General features: G+C 35.7%; 1 protein-coding gene across 4 annotated transcripts in view; it reads left to right on the top strand.

Moving 5' to 3' along the window:
* Positions 1–19,717, top strand: part of koi (klaroid) — a 78,927-nt gene extending 59,210 nt beyond the window's left edge. For 2 of the 4 annotated variants that reach the window (XM_067775621.1, XM_067775622.1), the window contains exons 2-7: positions 545–1,096; positions 1,173–1,621; positions 1,714–1,902; positions 11,698–13,332; positions 13,401–13,513; positions 14,982–19,717. In XM_067775621.1, coding sequence (XP_067631722.1) covers positions 545–1,096; positions 1,173–1,621; positions 1,714–1,902; positions 11,698–13,332; positions 13,401–13,513; positions 14,982–15,194 — 3,151 coding nt within the window. In that variant the 3' untranslated portion in view covers positions 15,195–19,717. The remainder of the gene's footprint in view (positions 1–544; positions 1,097–1,172; positions 1,622–1,713; positions 1,903–11,697; positions 13,333–13,400; positions 13,514–14,981) is intronic. The other 2 variants (XR_010951284.1, XM_067775620.1) reach the window with 2 other exon arrangements.
* The last annotated feature ends 3,119 nt before the right edge of the window (positions 19,718–22,836 follow it).

Consider the following 22,836-nt stretch of genomic DNA (forward strand, 5'->3'; position numbering starts at 1 on the left):
ATTTTCCAACAAAAACGAGGTTATGTAATTAAAATTTTTTTTTTACACCTGCGAGTAAAAAAGATGCAGCAAAAATGATTTGCAAATTAAATAAGTTATATTTTTTTTTTTACTTCGTTAAATAAAAAGAAAAAAACAAACGAATTGTATAACTATGTACCTCGATTTCGAAAACGTTTTCGAAAATTTTGGAAAATTCCAACATTTTTCAGAAGTCTTGAAAATTAATTTAAAATTTCAGGAAACTTTTTGAACTTGCCGTTTCGATCAAAAGTTCAATTTTGCAGGCTCGAAATTAGCATTGGTTTTTAACAAATTTCTTCCGAATGGTATTCTAGATACAAAATATATACAATAATATATTCAAAATACGATTTTTCACACCGATTTTCAAAAACGTATCGAATTTTCGAACACGTTTTCAAGATTGGTGTACATAGTTCTTTTTTTTTTTAATAACGGAAAAAAAAATCCTTATTAATATGATTTTCTTTACATCTTATGTTGTTTTCTCTCTGCAAAAAAAACACTTACTTCCCACCAGAACAATAATTGAGGAATCTGAGGTGACATCATCCACCAATCAAAAGGCCAAAACATCGGATTACTCCAGTGAGGACAATAGTCCAGAGACTAAATCTAAAACATCTACAAATAAATACATTGAGGAATCAACACATAAATCCAAACAAATGTCGTCGTCCTCAACAAATAGGACCACCACTACCACCTCCAGCACAACAGTGATTACAAAGGGCAAACGCATCGGTGGCAGTAGTATCAGTGGTGCTGCCACATCAACGCCCAAAGGCATCATACAAAATTATTTACAAGACAGTTTTGCCTCACAATTCACTGGTGGTGCTGGCGCCGAAGCTACAACACAGCGTTACAAAGAAATCACACAAAATGTCTTAAATGCAGAATTTGAACGGTCGGCGGCAGCGGCTGCATCGGCAGCTGCCTCACCAATACTCGGTGCCAATAATAGCAACAATAAATCATATAGTCGCATATTGAATAATACTACAAATAATGGAGATCTTAGCGATCATATTGCCTATCTGGAGTACAAACGTGCCGGGGAGTATTGGAAGTGAGTGTTTGATTTTATGGATGTATTTAGAACTCTTTATTTTATACATTATCTATATATATTTTTAATGCTCTAGCACTACGCCAAAGACAGATTATACCTACTCTGAGCATTCGCCGTATCGACGCGAATTGGCGCCTGGTGTTATTGCTATGCCGAATATGTCGCGCCATGGATTAAAAAATCATTCTGATCGCATCAATTACATGATTGAACGTGATCCCGCGCAAGAGGAATTCATACGGCGTCGTTATGAAACGTCGCGTTTCGCACAAAACCGCAAAGATACGGAGAGGCTTACCTATGATTCGGGTGATGAGGTAGATTATCAACTTGATAGCTACCGCAAACGACAGTACAATCGATATTCAGAGAAACAGGAATCTTGGTATATGCATATAATTACAACCATTATAACCACAATAACTAACGCGTGGACGACATTGAGTGGTGGAGGTGGTGGGACGCCTAAACACTATGATAGTTCTTTATATAGAACTAAATATGGGCAAAAAGTGGAGCGCGGTGAGTGACATGCAAAAAACAAAAAACAAAAAACTCCAATAACAGCCTCATTTACATTAAAACATAAATTTATGCTTATCTTTTGCTTTCAGGTTTCTTTGGCTCCATTGCGCATTACATATCATCATCTATATCTCGGATATTTCAATATGTTTATCTATTGATTTCAGCTGTACTTTGTTTGGATACTTGGCTATTACAATCGTCTAATGCCGATGGTCGTGGCAAAAAACGATTTCTGTTACTACTATTGATTTTATTGCCATTGTTGCTATTGGGCGGTGAGTACTACGTATTATCTATTACTGTTATATGAAGGTTACAATATGTCAATGGACTCGGCATAAAAATATTGAAAGTAATACGTGGGTAGATAAACATTAACAAACACATATATACATAGGTAAATGTGTATATATGTACAAGCATATATACGTCTATATATTCACACATGCCTAGTCCTTGACATTGAACGAATTTGAAATTCTAATAAATTGTCAGACATGCTGACCGTGAAGTGTTGTGAGCATGGCAGTGAATTTGAAAATTGTTGTAGAATTATTGATGCTGCCAGTACAAGCATTTCGTTTTCACTATTTGTATATATGTAGGTACATTTGTAGTTACATACATATGTATGTATGCATAATTGTATATAGAGACAGGTATTTGTAGTTTGCCACGAACGTGTTGTTGACTGTTTTTGCGGTTGTCACGTGTGGAAAATTTCACAAACATTGATAAACGGGGCTTAATGTGTTAGTAAACTCGCTTAGCGATTACAGGTGTCGAGAAGCAAGTATGAATATACATATGTACATATTTGCCATGGAATGTTGTGTTCAAAATATTTACAGAAATATGTAATTATAATCAGAAAGAAAACAAAACTAAATTTATAAGGGAGTTCAAAATTTTGTATATTTGACGCTGGAAATGTTGATATAGCAAATATATGGTACGGATCGTGCGCAATTTTTGTAAATAAACATTTTTCTGTGAGATTTTGAATTGTTTGACAGTTATTGATTTACTATTCATTATTAAAAAAATAAGCTACAGTTTTTGATATTGCGTTTTTGAAATGACGCAGCAAATGCCAAGCCGTATATTTTGTTAGTTTACTATAATAAATATGCTACGGAGGTTTGCAATGCAATGATTCTAGACCATTTGCACAAAATCCTGAACTCCCTATATTGGGTATATAAGGGTACTTTTTGGTACTTTTCGTAATTTCTGCCCCATTTTTACAGATAGAAGCTTCGAATTTCAAACAATGCTTACATATATTACAAAAAATGTTGTCTAAAAAAATCGGTCATATATATAACTTATATCACATGTTTGCAACGCATCAACAAAAATAAACTATGGTTTTTGAGGTTACGTATTTGCCATGACGTAGCAAATGCAAAGCCGTATATAATTTTTGGAGAATGCAATGCTAATGCAATGGAATGCAATCCACAAATCATGTTTTTTAGTCCAAATTGTGTAGTATATTTACAGGCGCGCATCATCCGAGCCTAGTTACATTGGATTTTTAGAAGCGCTTTATTTAACAATGCCTCCGCTGTTCACTACTACTTACTTACTTAAAGAATAGAATTGTTACTATTTTTTACCTCGACCGTTTCTTCCTCCAAAAATTTTAACCGCTGCCTGGTTTATCTTTGAAGGCTTTAACATTTAACATAGCCCCTATAACCGAGAGGGCGGCAAATAAAATTCCTTATTGAGCCATACCAATGTGAGTAACAGAAGCGTGTATTTCATACAACAGGTAGGACGGTGTGGCATTCGCTCGATATGAAAGAATGCACAAAAATAAATTAATGAAAAAAAATATATTAAAATTAAGAAAATTATTTTAAAATAATGTTAAAGTAAAAGTGATAGTGACACGGTCTAGCAAAATAGAGTAAGTTTAATTATAAATAATGGCCTTTTTGCACAAGAGCAAGGTGTGTAGCTTTCTGTGTACAAACATACATATATACAAGTGTACACACAAATCCAATATTAATGAACAGAAATATGTTTGCGCGATTTGTCTGCTGCTAAAAACCCACTCGATCTGATAAAAAGAAATCAAACGAAAAATTGAAACGAAATAGAATTCATAGATGCAAACGATGTATATAAATAAAGCAGCAAAGGAAATAGGAGAAACAATAAAAAATAAGGAAATAATCTAAATTAAAAATTTTAGTATAATAAAATCCCTAACGAACACCCAAAAAACTGTAATAAAATAGAAAATTAAATATAAATAAAAAAATTTCAGTAACAAATTTCATAAAATAAAAAAAAAATAAATAAAATAATAATAAAAGTACAAAAAAAATATTAAAAAACTTTACAGAAAATAAATTAAAAAAATAAAAAATAAATAGAAAAAATTTATAAAGAAATTAATACTAAAACAAAAAAATAAATAAATGCAAGGCGCGATAACCTCAGAAGAGACTTTGCGTCGTGCTCCTTTCAATTCCTACAAATTGCCTGTAAGGGACCTACATATGTACATGTTTTACGGCGACTCTGTAAGGCAGATGCGATTTTACTGAGTAGTTTTTCATGGCAGAAATACACTCGGAGTGTTTGCCAAATCACTGCCGAGGGGCGACCCCGCTTAGAAAACCCTTGTTTCTAAATTTTTGATGTTACTTTGCCCAAAACTGTCAGAAAAAAATTAAAAACATTTAAAAAAACGATTTGAAAAATAACTAAATCGGTAATTAAAAAATAATTAAATTTTATTTTTAAATTAAAAAAAAAAAATAATGCATAAAAGAATGTAAAAAGAAAACAAACAAAAAAACAAAAAATTAAAAAAAAAATTAAATTAGAATAAAAAAATTCCAAAAATAAAAATATAAGATTAGTAAATAAATGAAAAAAGAAAATTAAAAAATATAAAAAAAAAAAAAAACTTAAATGAAATATTAAAAAAAAAATTTAAATTAAAATAAAAAACTACCAAAAGTAAAAAAAAAAATATAAGATTATTAAAAAAAAAAAACAAATAAAAAAACTTAAATGAAATATTAAAAAAAAAACAATGAAAAAAAAAGAAATAAATAAAAAATTGAAAAACATTTTTTTTTTCAGAAGGGGAGACGCCATTAGTCTTATACCGTTCCTGCGGAAATTTTTGTGCGCAAAACTTGGAAACATACTGAACCTGCCTGAAGATAATCGCTGTGTGTGGTGTTTTGGCTAAAGTTTCATAAGAAGTTAATGTGCGAGTTACAAAATAGTTAAATCGTGATTATGATATCAAAATTAAAGTGTTTCTAGCGTTAAAAATGGCGAATTTGAAGTTATGTACATTTCCTCAGTGGTGGATTACCTACCAGCGATGTGATGATTTACTGTTTCCCACCATTCTAGGCGGTTCTCTATGACTCCAATTTTCTCTGATATTTAGGTATTTTACTTTGTTTTTGATATTATGCACCATTCCGTGCAAAAATTAATATGCACTTCGTAAATTCCCCTTCAACGCGGTCCATTGACATACATGTAATCATATGAGTTTATATTATTTATTGGACCTTTATCTTACTAATATTCTTTTTCATTTCTTTTGTATCCCAACAACAACAAAATATCTTTACTTGTACAGGCCTCTTTTATTATCTTCATCCTAATGAACCTTTTCCACCACGTCACTTTTCCGAAATGACCTTCACATTACCCGCACTCCCAGAGTTTTCGAAAATCAATATGTCCGAATATTTCAATGAAGATAATTATGCTGCCCTGCGAGAGAGAACTTATAATCGTTTAGATGATTTTCGCACTTGGACCGATGATTATGTTATGTATTTACGTACGGTTTCTAGTAATATTTTGGATGAAGGGCGAAAATACTTTCAACGAGAGGAACATTTGGGACGTTTTTAGACATGATACTGATATAGAAATGTTCATTTATCAATTGTGTTTTGAGCTGTTACAGCAGTTATTCTCGTAAAAGAAAAGAGGGCAACTAATCTGTTTAATTCTTTTTATAAAATAGTGGATATTTACGTTTTTGTTTTTCTTTTTTGAAAGTTAAATTTTCCGTACCTAATTTCATTAAAATTTTTGCAATTTAAAATAAAATTTTTCATAATTTGAAATAAAATTTTTCGTAATTTTAGATTAAATTTTGCAAAGCAAATAATTTGTTTTGAACCAAATGGGGCTATATTAATTCAACGAATCATTACAGAGGCATAAATCACAACTAGAATACGTTGCATTAGGAAAATATGTAGTAATAATGATAAAATGTGTATATTTTGTGATTTTCTGATTTTTTTTTCTTGTTAAAGCTCGTTTGATTTTTGTTTTACATAGTTGTTTTCCTTTACTTATTGTTGTATAATTTTGTGCTATATATTTGCGTAGTCGTTTTTTTATAATTTATTATTCTTAACTCTTTTTCTTTGGTTATATAGCCAGCTACGTGAATTAAGTTTAAGTGAACTTTTTTTTTTCTTGGCTTATATAAAGACAAGTTAAAAAACAAATTTCCACATAATTTCATAACATAAAACAGTCTAACAATCTCTTTTTTTAGTCTTTAATTTATATTTTGCATAAGAACAAATGTACAAAAATATGTTAGTTTTGTATTAACGAATTGTTTAGAAATTTCGTTCAATACGTAATATTGTAGTTAATTACAAGCAACCTAAATATTTCTTAACGTACAAAACTCATTGCATTTCGGGCATCATTTTTGATCCCTTTCCTATGAAAACTCACACACAAGTCCTAAATTCAATTTCAACCGCCAAATCCATCACCAAATTCCCTTTTGCGCCTAAATGTATACACCGAAATTTCGTGCTTGGAGAAATTCACCATATATAAATTTTTCTGCGCTTTTGCTGTTTGCTGACCATTTGGAGAAGGATAGAGAAACAAGCTGCATTTTAGTCTGTAATCAACATCAACTTAGCCATACATACACCTACAATACGCAATAATAGTAATTTCAGTTTACCTAAAGAAAGTGTTAAAAAAGAAATACTCGTGATATGAAAAACTTACAGTGTAAAGTCGAAAAAAAGTCAAATTTCAAAAACCAATCTCTTAATTTGTTAAAACTCAATTTCTTAATTCAAATAACTAGATTTTGTTGAAAACATTTCAATACTTTTTTATTAAATAAATGTACCACAGTTTCAAATATTCCATTCATCTTTGAATCATATCCTTATGTAATATGCATACTATATACATATATATATATATATATATATATATATGTACGTAACACGCGCGTTTATTTTGATGTATCTAATAATATTAATGAAAACAACTTTGTTCGTATTAAGCAACAACAATAAAGTTAACAAAAACAACAACGAAATTTCAAAACGCGTTTTACTATGTTAAGAGTTAGCGTTGTGCAGCTTAATTTCCCCCAAATTTAGGTGAGTATGCCTTCTACTTCACTCTTAAACATGTGGTGTAAATGATTTGGTATTTTAAAAAGGCTTAAACAGATAAAAACATTGTACATATTCTCTATCCTTCTTCATTTGGATCAAAGTCAGTAAGTTAATTTTTAATTCGTTCTTACTTTTTTTTTTTTAAATATTGCCTAACCTTAGCCCTTTAGCATCTTTCCTCGAATACTCCTGAAGTATTTAACTTAATTTTGTACTGATGCCTTAATTTTTTGGTTTGATCCTTTAATGAAGAAGGATATGAGTTCAATTTAATTTTTATTTTTAAGTGAATTTGATTTACAAGAATAGCTATGCGTTTCTTGCGACTTACCCGGACTTTTTATCGGGAAGAAATTGCGAAACTTCCTTAGTTTAGCAGTGGACTTTGGCAAGCTTGTAAAAATGTTTTTAAAAGCCACGAGAAGACAATTAAGAAATACATGCGCCTCGTTAGGCTAGTAAGCTAAGAGCGACCCCAGCGAAGCAAGGATTTATAAAAGCTTGCTATACACCAGTCCAAGACACTTTTAAGCTTTTACAAATCCTTTACCACTTCGATTTCATATGCCCCATGCTTCGTCCACTGAATAGCAGAAAGAGACTTGTAGAGAAGGCACCTATTCAAAATCTCTCAATCTACACACAAAATAACCCATTTTCTTATCAACGACCCTCATCATCATTAATTTCCGCTTAACCGCCAAATCAATTTTGACTGTTTCGTAACAAGTCACTCCAGCTATCCCTGTTTGGCGATAATTGACGCCAAATGGGAGCACCAAGGGAGGTAAGTCTTCCTCCTGCATCTCCCAACTCAGTGGAGGTCTCCCTCTTCCTCTGCTTGAAAACTGCGGTGTCGCCTGCAATACTTCCTTGAATGTCTTCGTCCATTCGCATACCAAGATGTGGCCAGAAAAGCCTGTGAGCTCTATTCGCTGCACTATCGTCAATATGTGTAAGTCTCATAAAGGTCATCATTATACAGACAGACAGAACCATCTCATCTTCTCTCGACACCATCCATGATTCCAGCCAAACATCAGGACAGGTATGTTGAACGACTTGTATAGCGTAATTTTTGATTGTCAAGAGAGGAAATAACTTTTCAATTAACAAATAGTCCGGATTAGCACTTGTTGGCAAGAGTTATTTTCCGTTTGATTCCTAAGCTGACATTGCTTTTGCTGGTAATGTTGGCTCCCAAATAGAGGAAATCCTTCACAGCCTCGAATTTATATCTGTCAACAGTGACGTGGCTGCCAAGGTGTGAATACGTCGACTCTTTCTTGGACGACAGCAAGTACTTCGTCTTGTCCATATTTACCGCAAGACCAACTAGAGCTCACAGCGCGTTTGTTGTTCAGGCCAAAATATCAATATCATCAGCATACGCTAGTAATTGTACGCTGTTGTTGTTGTTGTAGCGATAAGGACACTCCTCGAAGGCTTTGGGTTATCGATGTTGATGATCCCTTGCCGAATGCAGAATCCGGTACGTTACGGTAACAAGCACCATTAAGGTACTAGCCCGACCATCTCTGGAAAGATTTAATATGACCACATGAAACCTTCTAGGTCATAACGCCCTCCCATAGATCCATGAAGAACTTGGGGTTGCCAGAGCCTCGGCTGTTAAACAAACAGGATTCGCCACGGGTAGGTTGAGGTTGACAATAGGGTTGGCAACCCATTAAAAGGGTTGCGCTACACAATCCCTTGAATCAGTAATTGTACGCTCTTATAATATAGTATATCTCTAATAGATTGTACCATCACGGATTAGTTCTGCTGCTAGAAATATGTTAAGGAAATCAGACGAAAGGGAGTCGCCTTGTCTGAAGCCTCGCTTGGTTTCGAATGGCTCGGAGGGCCCTTCCCAATCCTTACGTAGCTGGCGGTGTTGCTCAACCTCATTTGGCAGATTCTTTTACTAACTCTGCGGGGAACTTAAATTCAGACATAGCAGCACCGACGACCCGCAATAAAAAAATTAAGAAAACTGTATCGACTAGTTTGTATTGCATGATGGATGCGATGATAATGTCCCCTGCTGATGCATTTAGAACCTAATTGCGAATACCTCCCTTCTATAGAAATAGTCAACATGTGCTCTACTACCACTTCAAAATATTTTTGAACCAAAGATCGGAAACATGAGAGGCCATATTAGGGTAGTAAGAAATCTCAGAGAAAATCCCATATTGCAATGACCCCTGCGCTCAGAATTTCACGGAACTTTGAGGTGTACATGGTGGACAAAGCTCTTTGGGAAACAAGGAAAGGAATGCGTATACACCAACCCTGACTCAGATGTCTGGTTCACGGACAGAACGAAATGATGACCTCCTGTTGGTATCTATGGGTCCAACTTAAAAAAGTTGATGCCAATAGTATGCTACTCCACTATTTTTCAGGCAGAAATCCATTCAATAGAAGTTTGGGTTATCGAATGTATACGGAGAGGCTTATCCTCGACGAGTATCCTCATAATGTAAGATAGTTTGGCAGCCTTGCGTGCTTTGTAGTCTTACGCAACAACTTCTAAGCTTGTGGATGAATGCATTGTAGTCTTACAAGGTTTTGTTAGCTTGGGTTCCCGAGCATCATGGACATGAAGCTACTGAACAGTAGACTACCTAGCCAAGCAGGGTGCTACAGCAGAATTCTACGGTCCAGAGCTCATCTGTATACTGCGAAAAAAACTATCCCAGGTGTCGTGACCCTTAAGTCCCTCAAGATAAGCGTGATATAGAACAAAACGCTCACTTACTTCAATAGTGTCATAACTCAAAAAACACGACTTTTGAGTTAATAACATATAAACGTACCCAATACCATTATCTATGTTGTATAAAAAAGCCTTTGCGATCAGTTAAAAATTTACCACGTGCTATAAAAATGAAAATTTGCCTTTATATGCGCAACATATGGCAGTTAAAATCTTTGCATGGCTCTCCTGGAAAATTTTGTTTTTTGAGTTATGACACTATTGAAGTAAATGAGCGAAAAGACTGGAAGAGGTACATAAAAACAATAAAAGCCTGCTCATACGGTTATAGGCTGAAAGTAGAGCAAAATATATCTTATGAAAGGTCGTAGTGCATCAAGGCCCGCATATTATCAACTCTTGAATTCAGATCTCAGTCAGAAAGTGAAATATTTCATGATATAACATAAAAAATAAATGGAAGGTGCGATATACCTCCAAGGAGGACCTACATGTTTTACGCCTAATGGAATCTGCAAGGCAGACAGGCAACAAAATACTCACGTCACTTGTCTCCAGCACTTACTAACCAAAGAGACTTTGTCGGCCGGCAGGCCTCCTACTGTGGGTGCTGCACTTAAGGGACACAGCTAGAAGGCTATTAAAACTACACTCAAATCTGCTGCGGTTTGTGCCCTTATGTATCCGCAATATCATTTACATAGACAAAAAAGGTAAATTCTAAAGGGCATAATGACATACTAAGACAATTCCAACCGGGACAGACCATCACACAATGCTTAACCCAAGCTTGCTTCCTGGGCTTTTAAGAGGACATCATCTTAAGATCCGCCGTAACACATACCTTTGATCTACAGGCCATCGACGGCATCTTAAGATTTTGTAAGCTCTCGACCCACTAAAGAAGACATGAGACTATATGATTGACAGTAAAACTCTTATCAGAACTAGACCTCTGGAGTGTGCACGTGTCCTGCTATGCTTCAGCTCTATTGAAACTGTTAGAAATTTCCTTGAAGACCTGGATGCTCCTAGCGGACGTGTCCGTTAAGCAGATTGAAGTACTGATTTAACAACTGAAACGTCAGTGCCCTGGCACAACCCAGCTCTGGCAGGTTATTATTTTACTTAACCAGATTGGACACGGAAAATGCGGGTTAGGGGGTCAGAATATATCCGCGGTAGGTTACCTGTCGTAAGAGGCGACTAAAATACCAGATTCAATGGGCTGTGTAGCGCAACCCTTCAGGTTGCCAGCGCAATATATAGCTTCTCCAAACCCAATTGTCAACCTCACCTATCCGCGGCGAATCCTTTTTCACTAACAGACGAGACTCTGGCTCCGGTGGCGAGGGAGGGATGGCCTGAAGATTTAGTGTGGCCGTATAAAACATTCCCGAGATGGTCGGGCTAGCACCTTAATGGTGCTGTGTTACCGGAGCGTACCGGATCTGTATCTGGCAAAGGACCCTCACATCGATAACGCTCCCCAAAGCCTTCGGGGAGCAAATTTATCGCTACAACAACAACACGGAAAATGGGCGCTTAACCCAAACCAACTACTCAGAGATTACTATTAGATGGGTGGTGGTCGAAGTTAGCGAACCTTCCAAAGCTACGTCAAAACACAACAATTAGGCTGAGGACATATCCGCGGTACAGCATGGTACATTATGCCTCAGTCAACCCAATTCCCACGTTGCTTCACAGACGATTTACTTGGTGAATTGCGTGGGGATGTCGGACTACCTCAAGACTTCACCAAATTCAAGTTCAACCGTCCTTGTTCCCTATTCATGAGCAATATGTATGGTCTTTATATGGTTGCGAATCGAATTGTAACGACAGAAGAATTAATTAAATCATATATTCATTTTTCTTAACAATTTCAGCTTGGTGGTTGCTCAGCGAAGAAGAGCGCGCATACTATCTTCCACGCAGCGAGGCTCTGGTGCCTCTCTCACTACTTGCCAGCTGGCAGAGCGCGTTATATACAACTGGAAACTCGTTTAAAGGCTATGTTCTCGAACTACCCGTTAACGTCAAAACCACGTTCAATCAATTTTATGGCAGTTATGTAGGTGGAGCTGGTGCTGGTAGCGGCGATGGTGAGGCACAGCTACACAATATCGAACAACGCTTACAAAAAGCTCTAACCGCAGAAGAGTATGAGAATATTTTAAATCACGTAAACAGTTATGTGCAACAGCTGATCAATGTGAAATTTGAGAAAGAAAAACGCGTACAAACGGCGCGCGTAGATGAATTGAGTCCAGGGCAAATCAAATTAATAGTGCAATTGATGCGTGAAAATTTAGAGCGTTTAGCGTTAGAAAAACAACAAGATAAAGCTTACGTGAAATTGGCTGAGTTTAGTGAAGCGGAAGTGTTGCGATTGGCTGAGCTCGTGCGCTTACGGCTCGAAGCTAGCGGATGGGCTGAACGTCCTGTGCCGTTGTCAAGTGAAAATTTGGCAGATATCAAGCGGCTAATAACTGAGCACATGGAATTGCATGAACACAAATTTTATACCCTGCTGCTGGAACGCATTGATTTAGATGAATTTTTAGTGCGCATTTTAAGTGCGCCTCAACTGGCGAAATATGTCGATGCACGTATAGCGACGGCGTTCGAGAGCAAGCAATGGCAGGCAATTGCAATAGAAAAGATGCGTGAAGGTTCCGGCGCTGGTGAAAGTATCAGTCAACGGCAACAACAACTTATAAATGATCTAAACAAAGAGATTGCTTTCATTAAGCTCGCGCTCTCCGATAAGCTCTCCGAGAATGAAGGCCTACATCAGTCGATAAGTAAATTGAAGGGAACGCAAGATGATTTACTCAAACGAATGCAGGAACATGAATTGGCCGCAGATAAACGTTTCAGCGGTTTGCTGGCTCAGATCGAAAGTAAATTGGCGGCACTCAAGGATGATCAGTTCAAGTTTCTAAATCAACAAATCAAACTCACACTTGTGGAAATACTCGGTTTCAAAGAACGCACACCAGCCGGCGCACAACTAGAAGATATTGATTTGCAGAATTGGGTACGAAATATGTTTGTTGCCAAAGATTATCTCGAAGAACGTTTGCTAGCTTTGAATAAAGGCACCGATAATAAAATACGCGATGAAATCGACCGTTCGGGTATGCTGTTAATGCGTGACATCAGCGAACGTCTGAAGCGTGAGGTGCTAATTGCGGTTGAGGCTAAACATAACGAAAGCGCAGTGACATTAAAAGGTGAAATTACATCGGCGTTATCTGAGGAGCAAGTACAGAAAATTGTCAAATCGGTGCTGGCCATTTATGACGCAGACAAAACAGGTTTAGTTGATTTTGCTTTAGAGTCTGCAGGCGGACAAATTCTCTCAACGCGTTGCACAGAAAATTATCAAACAAAATCGGCGCAGATCTCAGTTTTTGGTATACCGTTATGGTATCCCACGAATACGCCACGTATAGCCATTTCGCCGCAAGTGCAACCTGGAGAATGTTGGGCATTCCAAGGCTTTCCAGGATTTTTAGGTAAGTTTGTGCTGTATGAGTACATTTTGTTATTATAAATATATTTATGTATTTTTTTATACTTACAGTTCTGAAACTTAATTCATTCGTTTATGTGACTGGTTTCACTTTGGAGCATATTCCACGCTCGCTTTCGCCAAATGGACGAATTGATTCAGCGCCAAGAAATTTTACAGTTTGGGTGAGTTTGAAAGAGTTTTAACGAGTTGAAGACGCTGAATTCTTTGCGTAAACTTGGTTGGTTTTCTGATAACGTGTAAATGTAACAGAGCTGTGTAAATTCATATCAGTTTCGTTGATTTGATTTTGATATCTCCAACGGTACTTAAATACCGCTTCTGCTTCTATATACCGAGCTGTGGTGAGATGAAGGCTTGTCTGGGAGTGTCCGATTGCACCAAGTCAGCTAAGCGAGTTCAAGGGGCGATAAGCGCAATACAAAGCTTTATGGCTTAACAGTTTCTTCAACCCAATTGTCAACTTCACCTACCTGAGGGGAACACTGTCAAAAATATGGATGTACAATACATATATTTAGCAGGCCTAGAAGGTTCAATGTGATCATATTTAGTCATTCTCGGGACATCGACAACCCTGCCCGTAAACTTGGGGAAGTGTTTTTATCGCTACAACAACAAGAACAACAAAAAGATAGATTAGTTAGCCCTTCCGGTTGGAAGTGAGCGGTAGACGGCCTGCCGAATTTATTGGGCTCACAAAGTCTGGGCCCGGGCCTGACAGGCCACACATTCCAATAGAAGTTAATCCGCAAGGTCTAACAACGTTGGAAAGCTTTCTCTGACATTTGGATATCCATAGGATTTATTTACGGCGAAAATGGTCTTGTTCAAAACTAGGCTATACGGATTCTCTAAGTAGCTATAGTTAACGTAACAGTTGATGTAACTGTTGATAGTGTTGTTGTTGTTTTAGCAGTGCTTCGCTCCATGCTCACAAATTGTCATCAATATTCTCTAACGAAAGTCCAAGGACACTTGCAGTTTCAACCTCACAATTTCAATTTGTGGGTCTTTATTGGCGCAGCTACAAGAAGAACAGGATCGAAAGGTCCACAAAGGTTTTAGCATCGAAACTATTCAGATGTCCATACAATTTAGTTATCCGCTCTATCCGATTATTTGTTATCCGCTACTTGTTCTCTATGATCAGACATAGGATAAATAAATATCTGTATCTTAAGTCAGTAATCCGCTTTGCTAGATAAATTGATAATCGTATGACACGCATTCGTTTGTGCATCGAATCTCTCGCATAAATTATTCCGGGATAGGAGTGAATTATGACCGTTTATACGCATTTTAAGGCGAACATACATCCGTAGTGTTCATTTATTTCCTTACTTGCTTTCAGAAGATGAACGGATAGTAGAATAAAACGCATTCATTTCGTCCTGCCGAATATCGGACGAACAATGGCTATGGCTTTAAAATTTCCTTTCACTGTGCTCAAGCGAATTTTGGGCGTTCAGGTGTTATTCGGATTTTATTCCGTGCTATTGCGTTTTAGAAATATATTCCCCAAGAACTGAACCCAACACCTAAAACGCAAAAGGGAGATACATTTCAAATGGCAGCCCATACCGACTTTTGTCTAATACATTTTACTTATCTCTCTTTCTTCCCACCAAGGGCTTGGAGCATGAAAAGGACTATGAGCCCGTGCTCTTTGGTAAGTATGAATATGAGGATAATGATGCTTCCCTACAATATTTTCCGGTACAAAATAAGGAAATAAAGCGGCCATATGAAATTGTGGAGCTACGCATCGAATCAAATCATGGCCATGCGCTCTACACATGCCTCTATCGCTTCCGTGTGCATGGTAAACCCCCAGCAGCGTAATTCAAGCAAGCATAAATTTGTAAATTTTAATTTAATTTATACTATTATTAAGTATATTTATGAGTACAGTTTATTGTAAAAATTAAGTTAGTAGTATGTTTGAATTCTAAACTATCGTGTAATTACAACTACAAACTAATATCTAAATGTAAATTTTGTGCCTTAAAATATAAGAAATGAAATCTACTAATCATAACAGCAAAGTTCAATCATTTAGAATAGCAGGCCTTAAAATAATAACCTCACTCACTTACTAATAAACACACGTACACGCATATATACTTATATAATATTAAAATTTTAAAAACTATATAGTTTTAGAAATAAAGTTTGAGCTGCTTTTTTCGAGAGTAGTAAAGTCCACCTTTATTGCAAAACTGGCCGTTTCCTACTTTCAAAAATCCATTTCATTTTTTAAACATTAACATTGTAAATAAACAAAGAAAATAATTGCTGCCACAGTGAAGAATACTTAATATTTAATTGTACCTACTTATGCTTAAGTGAAAAGTTTTCTAAAACTAAGTAATAGCTGGTAATTTAACAACAATGAGGCAAATTAGTTTTAAGTAATTACTTGTAAGTTGGATTTTGCTTTTATTAAAACTTATTGGTAGAAAAGTTATTGCTTATATTATGGGGAAATCCATCTGAAACCGGCAAATGTTTAAAATTAATGTCTTTCGATTTGGACGAGTTGATGAACTTTCATGTGTATAAAGTAGTCAGCTGCCAGTTCAAAACCGTCCTAAATAAGCAAATTTCTGTATTACCCATTTAATTTTTTTGGAGCACACTGTTCCTCAAAAAACCTACGAAATCTCCAGAGCAAGAAATGTTTCAAAAACTAGCTATCTGAGCAAATAAATCGGAATCGCTCAAGCTCTAAATGCCTTTTCATACATTGAATTTCTAACAAACTCAGTGTAAAACTATTTTTCCTAACGACGTCTTGCGACCTGAAATCGTGGAAAAATGATATTCCACTCAGTCGACGAAGCAGTTAAAATGTTAAATTTCAGTTTTTTCAAACTGCGCATCTTGCGCAACACATATAAAAGTCTCATATCAAATATCAACAGAAATCAGCTGTTCTATCAATCAATCATCTATCAATAAAAACAATGGCAGTGCAAGCCATCTGGCGAATGTTAGCAACTGCCGGTAATGCAGTGTTGGTTCTAATCATATATTCACAAGCCATAGTACAAATAGATTTCTTTGTGTGCTCACAATCGTTTATTTTTAAGAAATTATTTTAACAAAATATAGATAAACAAAAGCACTACGACTAATAATGCCTTAAGTTGGCTGATAACATGAATTCCCATCTTTACAACCAAAAATAATTTTGGATTCCAAATAAGAGCGAAAAAGGGATCTGTACATAAAAACAGCAATTAGAAGTAATATATAAAATACCGTCTATTATAAAAAAGCAAAAACTACTTTTATAGCTTATCACTTATTTTTGTAATAAAAAACTGTATTAATCATGAAACGACCATCTAAACCAATTTCGAAAACGTTTACGAAAAAATTAGAAAATTCGGAATGCTTTCAAAAATCTTGAAAATTTCCCAACTTTTGTATAGAATTTCGGGTTATTTTGTATATATACAGTTTTGTAGTCCGATCCATTTTAGTCTGACTAAATAGAAGTTCGCAGTCTCAGAACTCGCAATGATTTTTGACAACTTATTTTCCTCCGAACATAGTCATTTGGGTCACAAAATAGCATAGAACAATACGTTTTTTAATAAAATTTTGGAAATTTTCACAATATTTGAAAATTCCTCGAATTTTCGAAAACGTTTTCGATATTCGGTTACACAGTTTTTGTTAAGCAATCCATTCATTTCTTTTAATTATCGGAAAAAAGTTAGACCTGTCTGTTAAAGTCATATTTTTCAATAGTTTCCGAAATTTTTGTTTTCCACATTGCGGAAAAAAATATCGGCTATGCCGGTTGGCTTTCAAAGTCGCCTTATCTCAGAACAATTATTTAAAACAACCTTCATATTTTGTTCAAAAACTTTCTGAATTTGGTCGAATAATTGGACTGAGTCTCGAACTTTGTTTCAACCACTCTCTATTTCATCTGAAAATGTATGTATGTAGGTTTTTGAAACAAATTCTGAAATGGGTAGTTTTTGAATAAAATCTGAAGATGATTTTTAATAAAATTCTGAAATAAAGCGATATTTTTTCACTATCAGATTTGAAAATGCTGTTTAACTGGCAGCACTTTTCATAGTAGGTCTCAAAAATTGTTTTTTACGAAAATTTGTTCAAATCGAAGCTGCTCGATTTCAATTTGAGATGGAATCACGCCTATTACTTCTAAAAATACTTAAAAAACTTTAATTTTAGTTTTGATATTTAACTAAGGAAAAGTGTTTATTAAATACTACCTATTACTTTTAATATACTAATTTCGTAAAATATTTTTAGATACAAAATATTTGCTTGCCAATGATTAATATTTATTACTACTTTAATAACAAATGCTTAAGCCTGTTAATGTATTGAATATATATAAGCACTGAAGTTGTAAATGGAAAGTTTATTCAAAATTATAAAAAAAATATTAAATTTTTATGAAATGAAAAACTGCATATAAATTTCGTGGAGATCGTATGTGAATATGACGCATATTTCATTGTAAACAGATATAATTCCAATTTTAAATACAGCTTCATTATAAAAGTTAAATTCAAAACACAGCTAGGTCGGTCAGTTTTGTCCATTTGAATATTCCATATATCGACAGTTGATTGGATTGTAACTATCTCAGCTGCCGTTTCATAAACGCCCTATCTCAGAAAACCTGTGTAGAACGCACTTTCTCAGAATTTGTTTCAAAAACAACTATCTCAGAATTCGGTTGAAGAACGATCTATCTCGCAGATACAGCTGAAATGTGTTTTTAAAACGCTTTTATTAGCTTGGCCTGTATGTAACGGAATTTTTGAGCTTAATTTTCACCGGTTTCTAGAAGTCTGATTAATTTGAAACTTTACATACGTATCAGGGACCGATGACAATGCATTAATGTGGTGTTTTGGTGACATAAGGTCAACGGCCATAAGGTCAATTGGCCTTATTACCACTTTGAATGGCCATAAGTTTGATTGAAACTTTGCACACGTATCAAGGCTCAATGACAATGCATTAATGTGATGGTCCGGTGACATAAGGTCAACGGCCATAAGGTCAATTGGCGTTATTACCACTTTGAAAGGCCATAAGGTTGATTGAAACTTTGCACACGTATCAAGGATCGATGAAAATGCATTAATGTGATGGTGCGGTGACATAAGGTCAACGGCCATAAGGTCAATTGGCCTTATTACCACTTTGAATGGCCATAAGTTTAACTATCTCAGAATTCGGTTGAAGAACGATCTATCTCGCAGATACAGCTGAAATGTGTTTTTAACACGCTTTTATTAGCTTGGCCTGTATGTAACGGAATTTTTGAGCTTAATTTTCACCGGTTTCTAGAAGTCTAATTAATTTGAAACTTTGCATACGTATCAGGGACCGATGACAATGCATTAATGTGGTGTTTTGGTGACATAAGGTCAATTGGCCTTATTACCACTTTGAATGGCCATAAGTTTGATTGAAACTTTGCACACGTATCAAGGCTCAATGACAATGCATTAATGTGATGGTCCGGTGACATAAGGTCAACGGCCATAAGGTCAATTGGCGTTATTACCACTTTGAAAGGCCATAAGGTTGATTGAAACTTTGCACACGTATCAAGGATCGATGACAATGCATTAATGTGATGATGTGGTGACATAAGGTCAACGGCCATAAGGTCAATTGGCGTTATTACCACTTTGAAAGGCCATAAGTTTGATTGAAACTTTGCACACGTATCAAGGCTCGATGACAATGCATTAATGTCATGTTGTGGTGACATAAGGTCAACAGCCATAAGGTCCAGGATGTCAGCTGGGTCCGTTGGCGTCACTGGAACCCAGGCTCTAGCCCTTGGTCGTGAGGGGATATCACGCGCCTCCACTACCGTGTGGCGCGCGCCCGGATATACCACCCCTATCACCGTGACGGCGGCCCTATAGAGGTTTATCGACCTGGCGTCGTCACACGCAATTAGCTTGACATTGCCCTGGAACCACCCTGCATCGGTGCAAGATGGCGTAGGACCAGGGTTGTCTTTCTTAACCTTAACGGCCACCGTAGCGAGCGCGGCCTCGATCCACTTCCACTGTTGTTTCGGGATCCTGCCATCTTCGCTACTCTCGTCTATAATGCCAATGATGTGCCGACCCTTGGAAATTTCGGCGAAAGACCGCGTCCAGCCTCCCTGCGTCTTGGCCCTTTTCGGTGCTGTGGGGTTGGATTCATCCATGGACCGCTGGCGTTTCGAGGTTTCATCACTCTCGACTAAAACTTTTAAAATTACTTGAACTAAAAAATTAAAAATAAATAATAGTTTAAAAAAACTAAAAAACACGCTTTTATAGCTAACCGAACTAAAAAATAGAAAATAATTTTCAATTAAAAAGTGTTTATAGAACAGTAGTAGAAGGTCAAACAATCATTTATTGTTAATCACCTCAAAATAAAATTTAAGTTATTAACAGAATAATTTAATTCACAGTAAAAAGCATGGGGTGCTTGGTATTGAATGTTACAATCATTCTATTGGCAACTATCTGAGAGGAAAGATATGAATTGTAGTCAAATGCACCCCACGCTTTTTACTGTGAATTAAATTATTCTGTTAATAACTTAAATTTTATTATAATTTTATTTTGAGGTTATTAACAATAAATGATTGTTTGACCTTCTACTACTGTTATATAAACTATTTTTAATTGAAAATTATTTTCTATTTTTTAGTTCGGTTAGCTATAAAAGCGGGTTTTTTTTTAGTTTTTTTTTAAACTATTATTTATTTATTTTTTATTTTAACTTGGGTATTTGACCTGGAGAGTTTAAAAATTGATATACCATTACTTCGCCCTTAGAGGCTATATAGCTCCTTCTAACGAAAGTGTGAATTTCTTGGTCCTATTTTGAGCTTTCCTGAAAAAAAAATACCTTTTAATTTTGAAACTTATTTACAACATAGGAAAAATATTTGTAAGGCTAGATTCATGCAATTGTATAACTTGTCTAATACCTTTGAATCGAATTTTTCAACACCCTTATATTAGCTTTACTTATATGTTTGTATGTATTTTATTTATTTATTCAAAAGCTAAAATTATAATATAGCTATAAAGCCATAGCAGCAAGGGCCTTAGGCTAAAATCGGCTGATGAATGACTTATCTCATAACACGTTTCCTCTTTTGCACATTTTAATTAAGCACAGGCAAGACGTTTTAAACAAACAAAAATTGATTATGACGTTTCTCAATCGATTTTTAAAATTGATGGGCAATTCGAATGATGCAATAACCGATGATTCAATTACTAGAGGTTAGTTCTTCAATGATGACAGATCTTTGACACTCCCAAATTGAAAAATCCCTTTCAGTGACTACAATTTCAGATAAGTAGTAGGTACGCAGTGGCAATGTCAGTTGTGTCTTCCTTTTTATTGACTGCGTTTTCCCTTTGTTGTAATATTCGTAAGCTTTCCAAAGTGTATCTCGCTCTCCCTCGTTTGTTTTTGTCCAATATTTTTGTGTTTGTCAGATCAGCTGGTTGTTGTGTGTTGTGATAATGCGGTGTTGCTTTTGTTTTTCTGTATGTCGGCTTGGTGCTCTGCTAGTCGTACTTTCAGTGACCTTCGGGTCGTGCCGATGTATAGCTTATTACATTCCTCGTTCTCTTTTCCTTTGCAGGTTATTTGGTATATGGCGTTGCTTTGTTGTAGGGGTTCGATGGGGCTTTTTGTTCGTGTGAAGATATGGGATAGAGTGTGGTTCGATTTATATACGAGAGCAATGTTTTCTTTGTTTTTTAAAATATTTTTGCGAATGTGTTCGGCGAATTTCGGTATGTATGTTACGCTGTGATATTGCTTTGTTTTGTTTTCAGTTTGTGTTTGATGTTGGTTTTGGTTTATTTTCATAGTTTGTTGTTGTAATAAACTTGATATTGTGCTATCAGGGTAGTTGTTGCTTTTAAGTGTTTGTATTATTTTGTGGATGTTGCTGTTATGGAACTTCTCATGGCTTAGGGACAAAACTTTATTTATGAAGTTTTTAGCAGTGTTCATTTTATAGTTTAGGGGTTGAGAGGAGTAGAAGTTAATCATACGCCCAGAGGAAGTAGGTTTTGTGTACCAGTCGAAAATTAAAGCATTGTTTATTTTCACATCCAGAAAGGGAATGCAGTTTCTTTTTCTATTTCAAGCGTCAGGTGTAGTTTGTTGTGGTAGCTGTTGAGGGTATCTAAGATTATTTGCACATCATTTCGTCGGACCATCGCAAATATATCGTCCACATATTTGACTAAAAATTTAATTTGTACATTATGTTGCTGGTTTAATGTATTAAAAGAGTTTTCAATGAGGTCATCCATTATGGTGTCCGCTATTGTAGGGGAGAGGGGGTTTCCCATGGGCATACCAAACGTTTGGGTGTATATCTTGTTATTATACATAAAGTAGATATTGTCCAGCAGACAAAACTTGAGTAAGTCGCGTAATTTGTTTTTGGGGATATTTGTTACATTTTGTATTTTGTCCCATTTCTTCATTATAATATTAATAGCAAGGTGCGTTGGGATGTTGGTGAACAGAGAGACAACGTCGAAAGATACCAACTCTTCATCGTTGTTTACCCGCATGCCTTTAAGTCTCTCTTCCAAATCAAACGCACTTCTTACGTTATACTCTTCGCTTATTATGGCTTTCATTGTATTTTCTATATACTTGGATAAGTGGTAGCACGGGACAGTCACTGATGATGCAATGGGGCGCAGGGGGAAGTTTGGCATGTGGATTTTCGGTAATCCGTAGAGTCTCGGAGCGTTGGCTGCCGAGCACGATAGCTGTTGTTTTTCTCTTGCGCTAATGTAATAGCTCATTTACAATGTTATTGTTTTTGTTTGCTGGACAACTGCATTCCCTTTCTGGATGTGAAAATATACAAAATAAACAATGCTTTAATTTTCGACTGGTACGCAAAACCCACTTCCTCTGGGCGTATGATTAACTTCTACTCCTCTCAACCCCTAAACTATAAAATGAACACTGCTAAAAACTTCATAAGTAAAGTTTTGTCCCTAAGCCATGAGCAGTTCCATAACAGCAACATCCACAAAATAATACAAACACTTAAAAGCAACAACTACCCTGATAGCACAATATCAAGTTTATTACAACAACAAACTATGAAAATAAACCAAAACCAACATCAAACACAAACTGAAAACAAAACAAAGCAATATCACAGCGTAACATACATACCGAAATTCACCGAACACATTCGCAAAAATATTTTAAAAAACAAAGAAAACATTGCTCTCGTATATAAATAGAACCACACTATATCCCATATATTCACACAAACAAAAAGCCCCATCGAACCCCTACAACAAAGCAACGTCATATACCAAATAACCTGCAAAGGAAAAGAGAACGAGGAATGTAATAAGCTATACATCGGTACGACCCGAAGGTCACTGAAAGTACGACTAGCAGAGTA

The sequence above is a fragment of the Eurosta solidaginis genome, chromosome 3, assembly GCF_040869045.1.
Source record: "Eurosta solidaginis isolate ZX-2024a chromosome 3, ASM4086904v1, whole genome shotgun sequence".
NCBI classification, from domain to species: Eukaryota; Metazoa; Arthropoda; class Insecta; order Diptera; family Tephritidae; genus Eurosta; species Eurosta solidaginis.